General features: G+C 38.1%; 2 protein-coding genes across 2 annotated transcripts; one reads left to right on the plus strand and one right to left on the minus strand.

Moving 5' to 3' along the window:
* Nucleotides 1-4,464: 4,464 nt before the first annotated feature.
* LOC145048621 (protein LIFEGUARD 2-like) lies at nucleotides 4,465-5,758 on the plus strand. The gene is made up of 4 exons (XM_078997163.1): nucleotides 4,465-4,897; nucleotides 4,977-5,090; nucleotides 5,161-5,318; nucleotides 5,415-5,758. The coding sequence occupies exons 1-4, from the start codon at nucleotides 4,642-4,644 to the stop codon at nucleotides 5,619-5,621; spliced, it is 735 nt and encodes a 244-aa protein (XP_078853289.1). The 5' UTR covers nucleotides 4,465-4,641; the 3' UTR covers nucleotides 5,622-5,758.
* A 253-nt stretch (nucleotides 5,759-6,011) lies between these two features.
* On the minus strand, nucleotides 6,012-8,705 carry LOC145048622 (VAN3-binding protein-like). The gene is made up of 6 exons (XM_078997164.1): nucleotides 8,309-8,705; nucleotides 8,009-8,131; nucleotides 6,912-7,335; nucleotides 6,576-6,800; nucleotides 6,387-6,494; nucleotides 6,012-6,311 (listed from the first exon to the last, which is right to left on the minus strand). Exons 1-6 carry the CDS (start codon nucleotides 8,660-8,662, stop codon nucleotides 6,103-6,105), a joined length of 1,443 nt encoding a protein of 480 aa, XP_078853290.1. The 5' UTR covers nucleotides 8,663-8,705; the 3' UTR covers nucleotides 6,012-6,102.
* Between the last annotated feature and the right edge of the window lie 1,634 nt (nucleotides 8,706-10,339).

Genomic DNA, 10,339 nt, shown 5'->3' on the forward strand with positions numbered 1-10,339 from the left:
CGCTCCCGCTCCACCCGTGGAACATAGCGGGCGCAGAACATCTCCCTGAACTGCTCCCAAGTAACATCAGCTCTCTGATCATCTGTGTACAATCCGGTCGTAAGTCTCCACCAATCCTTAGCCCCTAGCCTCAGCAGGTTCAGGGCACATCTAACCTTCTGGTCAAGTAGGGCATGAACACGTGAAGAAACATCCCTCCACGCCAGACAACCACCTCATAGATCTAATCGCATCCTGTGTACCATCAAACGTTGGGGGATTCGTGTTATCGAAGTCCCAGTACTGGAAATCCCGTCCAACTCCACCTCCTCATGCCGTTGTTACAGCTGATGCAGCTGCGACGACAGCCATCTCTGCAAGGGCTGTGTAACGCTCGTCAAAGTACTCAATCATAGTAGTCTTAATAGACCCAAACATCTCCGGTAGCTGCGCCCGGAACAAAGCGGCAACCTCATCATGCAGGACCTCTCGAATCCTGGTATCTAGCTCATCCGTCCCCATTTGTACCACAGGCCTAGGTGAGACCAACACCTCCTGGCCTCCATCCCCCGATCTTGATCCTGACCCGGATGCAGTCACAAAACGTCTCGTCATCACCATACTGAAAACACACCAACAGATATCATATAATCACATAACAATAGGGGACCAACTCCCTACAAAGCCCTAGGGGTTGTGACTTCCTTGATACGCGTATGGGTCCTGTGCTTTCAATAGTACGGGCCCATACTACCTTCCACACCTACCCATATTTGTCTCAAGTATCACCACAACACCCTAACAATATACATAACATAGCTAGTGCCCACCCTCATTCCTAGAGGAATGCTAAACTATCTCACAACTATCCTCACGGCTTCTCACGACCAACCCATCCCTGAAACTTTCATCAACCCTGCAATACAAGTGTAGGCTAGCCATACATAACATTGGACCCTATAGACTTTCGAATATTTGATCCTACCCTAAGGTCGAATTAAACATTCTTAGGTTATAAGATCTTGATTACATACAGCCATGATACATACACAAGTAACTACATGCAACTCCTGAAGATCCCTAGCCTAGTACTAGCATGTTGTTCTAACATATCGCATAATAAGATAGTTGTATGGTATTTTGGGATCTACTTACTGGCTTCGGCTGATCGTACACCTTGTATCCTCCTTCACTTATTTTGAAAACCGTTTTAGACATCATTTGAAAACCTTTCCCTGATTTGAGACTGGATTCACATGAATGTTCCTCCAATTCACTCAAACCAAGGCTCTGATACCAACTTGTAACACCCATAAAAATTCAAGCCGATTTAAACTTTTAAAACATTTCAAATCCATTAAACTTTACAAACTTGTTTTCAAAATTTATCATATCAGAGCATCCTAGAAACAAATTCATAAAAAGTGAGGAGTTGTACGATCACACCTTTGCCTTGCCCTGATCCCCTGAAGTACCTAAAACAATAAACTGAAACTGTAATCCCGAAAGCTTAGTAAGTTCCCCCAAAATACTGATACACATACAGTCCACATAACCATGTCAACATCATAACATAATAAACTAAACAGAATGCAACGGGTCCACAACTTTACAGACTGGATTACCCCCTGGGCCCACAATGTGAGTCTGGATTGCCTTGCGGGCCCACAGTTCACATCTAGCTTGCCATCGAGCCCACAGTACGAGTCTCCCTTAGCCCGTAATTGGAATGCTCCCGAGTTTGTTGGTTACCGCACGAAGCAATCCCACCTCAACCCATCCCACATAACATATAACATAACCACTGAGCATGCAGATAATCATATAACACACGTAGTCCTACAGATCTACCTAACTGGCATAATCACTGAGCATGCAACATTGACTTCATACTCAATATACTTACACTGCTAGGATAACATATTCAATGGGCCGACCTTGGTGCCTTAGACCTCTTAGTATAGTTAGGATAACTCACTTTGCAAATGTCGGCTCGGTAACTAAACTCCAACTCTTAGATCACGGCCACAAACTCCACCACATATTATCATAATAGAACCATACTTGTAAGTTCTCAACCTTTCAAGGTACCCCATAAGTCAACTAGTCAACCCCTGGTCAAAGTCAACAGTCAACAGTCAAGGTCAACAGTACATGTTGACCCTTACTCGTCGAGTACCCTCGGCTACTCGCCGAGTTCCTCGAGATACTGATCCACTCGCCGAGTCCCCGGAGTCACTCGTCGAGTTCCTAAGGTTTGCGATCGAAGCCTAAGGCCATTCGTCGAGTTTTCCTTTTTGCAACTCGACAGGTTCACACACATTCATCAATTTGGGGAAACCTTAACCGACTCGCCGAGTTGTTCATCCAACTCGTCGAGTCTACGACAATCTTCATCGGACTCGCCGAGTTGTCCATCCAACTCGTCGAGTTCAATGCCTATCTTCATATAACTCGCCGAGTCGACTATGCGACTCGCTAAGTCCCTTCAGCCCTTTAACCATGCAGACACTTTTCAAGCCTTGCCAAGGCCCTAAATTGCAAATCCAACTTCCTTAGGCATGCTTATCATGTGAAGTTGCAAATTTTACGTGCATGCAAGGCTTTAAGACCCTAAAATGGCACAACTAAGCTTGCAATGAAGTCACATCCTGGAGAGAAGGCTCATACTTGACAAGGATGATGGCTTTATGAATCTAGAAGCCAAGGGGAGTCCAGATCTGAAGTTACAACTTGAAATCTTGGGTTAAACACAAGAACCCATTCCTAAACTCATGCACAAAGGGTTTAGGAGAAAATGAGCCAAAGAAAAAACGATCTAATACCTTCAAGAGAGCCCTTTCTGATGCAGAACTTGAAACCCACAAACTATTGCTTCAACTAGCTTGCTTCTCAAGTGGTTCCTTCTCCAAAACTTCCCTCCAAGCTTAAACCTCCAAATAATACAGACACACTCGAGTTTGGGCCTTTCTGGACTCTCAATGGACTGTAAAAAGGCCAAAGGAAACTTGTGCTTCCTTAAATAGGGTGCAAAACCCCGGGATTTAGGGTTTCATTTGCCAGCTCCTACTCGTCGAGTCCTTTCTTGGACTCGGCGAGTAGGCCACTAAATTCACGAACCAACCCGCTGCTACTCGATGAGTAGTGCAACCAACTCGTCGAGTAGACCTTAAAAACAAAAGAATTCTTATTTAAATCAATACCTGAGAATCGGGGCGTATATTTTTAATATTTTGTAAATTAATTTTGTATAATTTTTATAGTTTGGGTTTATTTTTAAAATTAAAAATTGAATGAATTAGGAAAAATATGGTTTCATGTGTTATGGGTTGGAAAAGATGGAAAAGAAAGAAGAAACAAAAAAGCTGATGTGAGATTAACATGGCAGTCCATCCTAAGGGATGAGGGAGTCCTTCTGTACCAACTCATTCAAACCACTGTCACATCAGCTCCACATCGATTTTCCTCTCTTCTTTTTCTTCAGTTTTTTCCAACCCCCAATACATGAAAACCCTATCTTTCTCATCAACGCAACCCACTCAATTAAAAAAAATATATAAAACACCTAAGATACAAGTTTTAAAAGACATGATACAAGACAAAAAGAGAAAGAGAGTAGAGAGAGAAAGATGATGAAATGTGTTACTGAACTCAAATAAGCAACCCACAACTCCTGACTCTTTGAACATACTCAAGAGGGAGTGGTGTCTTGGAGGTACTAATGATACCTCCTCTCCATTTTACCATGACTCCATCCTCAATAAGGATGGTGTTCACAATAAGATGGTATTGCCACATTAGTTTCATGCACTTGGCATGGTGACCACATTGATATTCTAAGATGAAATTATAAGCAACTAAAAAACTTCATGAAAAAAATGTAGTAGAGGGATATGGATTGGTTTTTGCCTTCATATTTATAACACCATGGTCGAGTTTGAAGGTTCATTTGTTACTCGTTAAAAAACTTTGTATAAGGCCTTCTAATATACGCTCAACGTAGGGCTCCGTTGTACAGTGTACCTGCATTCTTCGTTATTGTCGTGGAGAGTTCTGGTCACCACCACATTTAAGTATTTGACCACAATGTTCTTTCTCACTGCAAGCATTTTTTTGTCTTCTCTCTCGTACACACCATCCCAACACATATGTGGCGAGTCGTGCTTGTGTTGTGGTTCGTGGTCTGTGAGAAATACTCCAGACGTCTACCAGGTGGAGTGTGTTTTAAGGGGACTCTCTTGTACATGTATATGTTTGGATCTAGTCCAGTGGTATCTGATGTTGTCCTCTCTCCTTAAGATTGAATGTTAAAATCTTATCGTGTACATATATGGATTTAAGAAGTAGACTAATTAAATAGATGGATTAAAGAGTACTTTAAGAATATATTAGATTAGCTCCTTAAATTTTGTATTTTATTTTATTTTTTTTTATTTTTTTTAGATGCATTTAACGTTGCACGTACGACACGAATTCCTCGTTTCAATCTCCACAGTCAATCTCATAATCACATCTTGCATTTAAACACAATCTAATCCCCCATCCATTTCTTCTTCGTCAAGTCTGGAATTCATTGATCATATCATAATCCAGAACCCTAGTTTCCCCAATTTGGCTTCATTTCGTGCTTAAACTTCCGAAGTTTTCACAGATCTGTTCAAGATGTGGGATCAACAACCGCTTCTAAAAAACGACATCGAGTCGGGATCAAGTCAGCCGCTGTACCCGATGATGTTGGAGTCACCGGAGCTACGGTGGTCGTTTATTCGTAAGATATACTCAATCGTCGCCATACAATTACTCCTCACCGCTGCCGTCGGCGCCCTCGTGGTCACGTATCATCCGATCGTCATTTTTTTCACCACCACTAACGCCGGATTAGCTTGTTACCTTCTTCTCATTATTGCGCCATTCATCAGTATAAATTTCAAACAATTTCTTATTAATTTTGCTTTAATTTATTGAGCAGTTTCCATTTAATGATTTTTGTCGTACAGCTTTGTGCCCATTGTCGTACTATTATCAGCGTCATCCCATCAATTATCTTCTTCTTGGGATCTTCACCATCACTCTTGCTTTTGCCGTTGGGTTGACATGTTCCTTCACTAGTGGTATGTCCATGGTGAATAATTAGTTCACGAATTTACTTTTTCAGTGTCTTGATCGAATGAATTTCTACAGGGAAAGTTATCTTGGAAGCAGTTATTTTGACTGCTGTGGTGGTGGTGAGTCTCACCGGATTCACATTCTGGGCAGCAAAGAGAGGTTACGACTTCAATTTCTTGGGGCCATTTTTGTTTGGTGCTGTTATGGTGCTTATCGTATTTTCCTTCATTCAGGTTATTCTTTCATTTAACCCCTTTTTTTACTCATCATAGATAGTGAAAATTTTCAACCTTTGATTTGAAGCTGATTTGGTAATAATATTTTTGCAGATTTTCTTTCCTCTGGGGAAAATTTCAGTGATGATATATGGGGGTTTATCAGCGATCGTGTTCTGTGGTTACATTGTGTATGACACTGACAATCTAATAAAACGATACACTTACGATGAGTATATATGGGCTGCTGTGGCTCTATACCTTGATATCATCAATCTTTTCATTTCACTGCTTACCATTTTACGAGCTGCAGACACCTAGATCAAGCATGGCGTTCACCATATGTTCATACTCCTCTAAAGGTACCCATGTGTTCATCTTTGAATAGATTCTTTTCTTGATTATTATATTTAATTCTGTTGTTGGTAGGAACAACAAAAAAAAAATATGTGTAGGAAGTGACTTTCATAATCCATACTGGTCATGGTCATGTATGTTGTATGTAGTAACTAGTATGTAGTACTGTACCTTTTTTATTTTTTCGAATTTTGGTTAAGTGAAATGAAATAAAGGAAGGGTTTTGTGCTTTATGTTATATCTCATGTCATCGTTATCATGTGTTTGTTTTAATGTGGGAATGATGTTATTTTAAGTTGATATTTTCAAACTAAAACAGATCCAACTAAGGTTATATAACAAGAACTAGGAACATTGAAAAAGGAGCTTATAAGTTTTACTAAGCACACACATTGGTTATTACAATACAATTTACCTACACATTTGTTATTTGTTCCTCTTATGGTTATTTGTTGAACTTCCTTTCATCTACCATGGAAAGAAGTCTTGAAACACCTTGAGTCCACATATCGTATTCTCGTTGTGTCCTGCATTCAAACTCCACCAATCCACGCCCAACTGTCCTCAGCCCAAAATACCGCCGCTCCTCTCCGCCATCAAACAAATGCCTCCCCGGCCATGCCGCCATGTTCTTGACAACCTCCAACACCACGTCTGCAAATAATTACAGAATCAGATAATCAGTTTCAAAACACAGATCCAAAAACACGATTTAGTAGAACTACTTACTTTTCTTCTTTTTGGTAATGGTAGAACCGACATGTTTGCTCTTCATCTTTAGCATCACTTGACCGGTTCGATGAATGTAAACAGACACAACTTTCCAATGAAGATCACCTGCCATTTCATTTTCAAATTTAATTAATTAAATGGGTAATTTTATTAAGAAAAAAAGACACGTTGGTTGTTAGTTTTTACCATTACGAGTGCGTTTGAGTAGCTCACTCCCCCTGGCTAAGAGTTCTTGGTTACAGATCCCAAGAAAATTCTCTTCAGGAGGAAGGGGAGGCTGCTCACAGTAGCCATTATTCTTTCCTTGACTTTTGCTTTCTTTAAGACCCCCTCGCTCCACTGGTATTACTGCTGCAATATTCCATACTTCCTTCAACGCCCTCGCCTTCAACGTTGCTGCACCACGTAAAGCTACAAAAACAACCAATTATTAAATGAAATGTTTCAAAATGGACCCATTTTTAACAAAACATGTCAATATTGGTCCCTTTAGATTCTGCAATGCTAGGGTTTGAGGTTTACCGGTTGCAGCGGCAGCGGTGAGAGTTAAAATATCTCCGTGGGATTTTACATTAACCGCAGAGCTGACAGCGGCAACAAGGTGCTCGCGTTCAGCTCCCATGGCCTCCGCAGCCTCGACACACTGTGCAGCAACCAAAGTTGCGGCGGAGGCCACGGCCATATTGGTCTTGGCTATGTGCTCGTCTTTACAAGAAGACGATGCTGCTGCGGTGGCAGCAGCAATAGTAGCTACTGCTGCTGCCACTCCAGCAACCGACACAGCTGCATGGAGCTGTGCGTTGTGAGCTCGTGTCTCTTCTTTCTTTTTCTCTCTCCTTTCCTTTAACCATCTTCCTACTGTTTTTCCGGCGGGGGTGGTGCTACATCCATATCCGCTTCGGCCATTGGCAAACAAGGGTTGCAGGGTGTTGTTGGCCCGCAAAAACTGTATTTTATGAATAAAAAAATTGTGAATAATTTGACAAGGACTATAGAGGTTTGACGGTCAAAATAAAACCAAAAAGAAAAGCTGTTGCACAAATACAAAAAAGAAATATTTGTCCCCTGAAGGGATAATAAAGTTAAAGTTATAGGGGGCATCGAAGGTCTCACTTTTATCTTTCCCTCCAGATTTAAAAGAACAAAAAACAGATCATCACTGGTGCAATGATTTTATCTGTCTTCAATGTTACTGTTCGTATTAGAAAAAGCAAAGCATACCACTAACGACGTCGTCTTTATACAGAAACCTCTGAGGTGGTTTGCAAACAAAACCATCTTTATACGGCAACTTTGATTTGAAAACTCAAATAGCTAAAAGAATATAAATAAAAATATGTCCAATAAAATATATGACACGCCCTTTTTAAGTTTTAACACGTACATGGTACACTTTCGATTTCGACTTCATATTTGTAATGATGGAAGATATGCTTTCAAATAGTACTTGAACAGTTATCAAATTCAATTGTGTAAATATTTTTTTAACTTCCAATCCAGATAGGACAAAAATGAGATTGACGATTTATCAAAAACTAAAAAGATCAAAATTAAAGATCTGATCATGAACATATATTTGATAATTGTGGAAATAGAAACATCAAAGCGGAAGTGAGTACCTTAACGACGTCGTCATACTCATCGGACGGTGATATATGTGGACTGTCGATTTCTTCCATGTGCGATGGATTCAGTGGTCCACTACTGTGTGACAGCCTCCCTGACGCTAATGGCGATATATCCTGCCCCATTCATTCAATTCGTAATTTGTTTGTTTAAATAATCATACAAAACATTAAATCCAATAACTACCATTACATTTACATCATCTGTTCATATCACATAAATATGATCTATTTTACGAAGGATAAATTAATCTATTAAAAGTATTTCAATGTGAATGAAGACATGGAACTCACCGACTGAGACATGATTCGTTCAAGCACGAGCTGCGAAGTGGCGGAGGAAGCAAACGAAAATGTGTTGCCTGAAAGCGAAGCCGCCGTCGCCATAACCGCCGACTCCTCTGCTACATCGACGCCGAAAACACCACCGTTGTTCTCCGACGCAGTATTCGAATTTGTGGTGTTTCTACTAGCGGTTATTCCGGCCTTAGGAATCAACGGAGACGGCGGAGAAATAGAATGCAGAGTTTTGGAGACTTGAAGAGGAGCTTCACTCCATGACCTTGATAAAAACTCCATCGGCTTCCGTGGACTCTCCGGCAACTGAAACCCACCGCCAGAATTCTGCTCCTGCCATAAACTGTCCATTTTCGTTAGTGCGAGCGAGAGTTGTGTTGTTATTATTTGTTTTTTGGACCTTACCTTATATAGACAATATTTGACTATCAGTTGGTGTTAGAGTCTTAGAGACTTACAACCCAATAGAAGTTCGGGTCGGGTCGATATTTGGTAAATGACTAAATGGTTTATTATTTGGTTCCGGTAAAATAGTTAACGATGTGATTTCTTTTTTTTTTTTTTTTTTTTAAATCCATAGACCTACATTGTAACATACACTTTGCAAGATATTCGGCCAAGGTTATAGTGAACACATACATATATTCGTATAGAAAAAAAATGGACCAAATGTGAATAAATTCAACAATTCACTACCTCATGAGTTATTTTCCCTTACGTAGCTAATTTATTTTTTGAGTTTTTATATATTGTCATTTTCGACAAGCAAAAAAAAATGGACCAAATGTGAACAAATCAATACCAACTAATTTTTTATTTAACAACCAACTTTTAAGTTATCAACTAGTTTTTCAGCTAGTACGTTATACAACTAGCTTATAAGCTAGATTATTTATTCAAGTTCTTTTGAAGTGTCACGTTTAATAAGTCAGGTAGCTTATAAGCTAACTTTTTAAGAAATTTATTTAGATTAGTTTTTTATAAGTTTTTCTAAAAAATTTCTAATATATTTATAATTAATTATAAATGTCATATTTTTGTTAATGATTTTTAAGTTATTTTATATATTTTAGCTAGTTTATCATTTAGTTTTTATCAAACGTTATTTTTTATCAACTTACTTATAACCTAGCAGCTAGTTATTAAGCTAACAACTAATTTTTCAGCTATCAGTTAATTTTTCAGCTAACAACTAACTTTTCACCTAGTATGTCAAACATAATCTTAGATTAGCTTTTTAAAAATGTTTCAAATACAATCCTTAATAAATTATAGAAACACATTCTTTTAAATGTTTTTTTATGTTATTTTATATTTTTCAGGTAGCTTTTTAATTAGTTTTACCAAATATAATTTAAAACTAATTAGCTAACACGTCAAACGTAGCCTTATAGTTTTAACTTTCTATCTTATTTCCTAAAAAAATAAGTTATATTCCGATTAAATTTACTTTTATGGAGCAACTAATCATTTTAATTTTTATCAAATAAAATATTGTTAATTTAATTTTTTCAACCATTAATTATTTTTTAAATTGTATTGAAATAAACTAATTATTTACTTTTACAAAAAAAAAATGATAATGTCCGTTATCTAAATTGTTATATTTTAAGCATACAAAGTCTTTATTAAGATAAAACTTCATAAATGATCCTTATAGTTTTTAGAATTTAGGCTTTAGTCCCTAGCTTTAAAAAACTTTATGAAAAGATCCATGTGTTTTGAATTTCTTTCGTTCTTGATTCCTCACCAACATAAAAAGATTTTTATTCCATTTTCATTTTATTTATAATTAATTTGAACTAAACCTATCATACATACTTATAAAGCTAGTATTTTTTCTTGAATCTCATGCATTTGAAATCCTTTTTTTTTAACTTCCTTTTACCACATTCATTTGAAACTCCCATAACTTTTCAAATTTTTTACAATAATATTATAAATAATTTAAATACTGTTTTATAAACAAGAAAGGGTGTTTTATAACAATGTCTTCATCCCACATCGATGGTGAGAGTAAATAAGAAA

Source organism: Lactuca saligna, chromosome 5 (assembly GCF_052625555.1).
Source record: "Lactuca saligna cultivar CGN05327 chromosome 5, ASM5262555v1, whole genome shotgun sequence".
Taxonomy (NCBI): domain Eukaryota; kingdom Viridiplantae; phylum Streptophyta; class Magnoliopsida; order Asterales; family Asteraceae; genus Lactuca; species Lactuca saligna.

Coding starts and splice junctions, on each gene's coding strand:
- LOC145048621 (XM_078997163.1), top strand. CDS start 4,642: ATGTGGGATCAACAACCGCTTCTAAAAAACGACATCGAGTCGGGATCA. Junction 4,898..4,976: donor CATTATTGCGCCATTCATCA/GTATAAATTTCA, acceptor TTTGTCGTACAG/CTTTGTGCCCATTGTCGTAC. Junction 5,319..5,414: donor TCGTATTTTCCTTCATTCAG/GTTATTCTTTCA, acceptor ATATTTTTGCAG/ATTTTCTTTCCTCTGGGGAA.
- LOC145048622 (XM_078997164.1), bottom strand. CDS start 8,662: ATGGACAGTTTATGGCAGGAGCAGAATTCTGGCGGTGGGTTTCAGTTG. Junction 7,336..8,008: donor AGTATGACGACGTCGTTAAG/GTACTCACTTCC, acceptor CATAAAATACAG/TTTTTGCGGGCCAACAACAC. Junction 6,495..6,575: donor ACTCAAACGCACTCGTAATG/GTAAAAACTAAC, acceptor ATGAAATGGCAG/GTGATCTTCATTGGAAAGTT.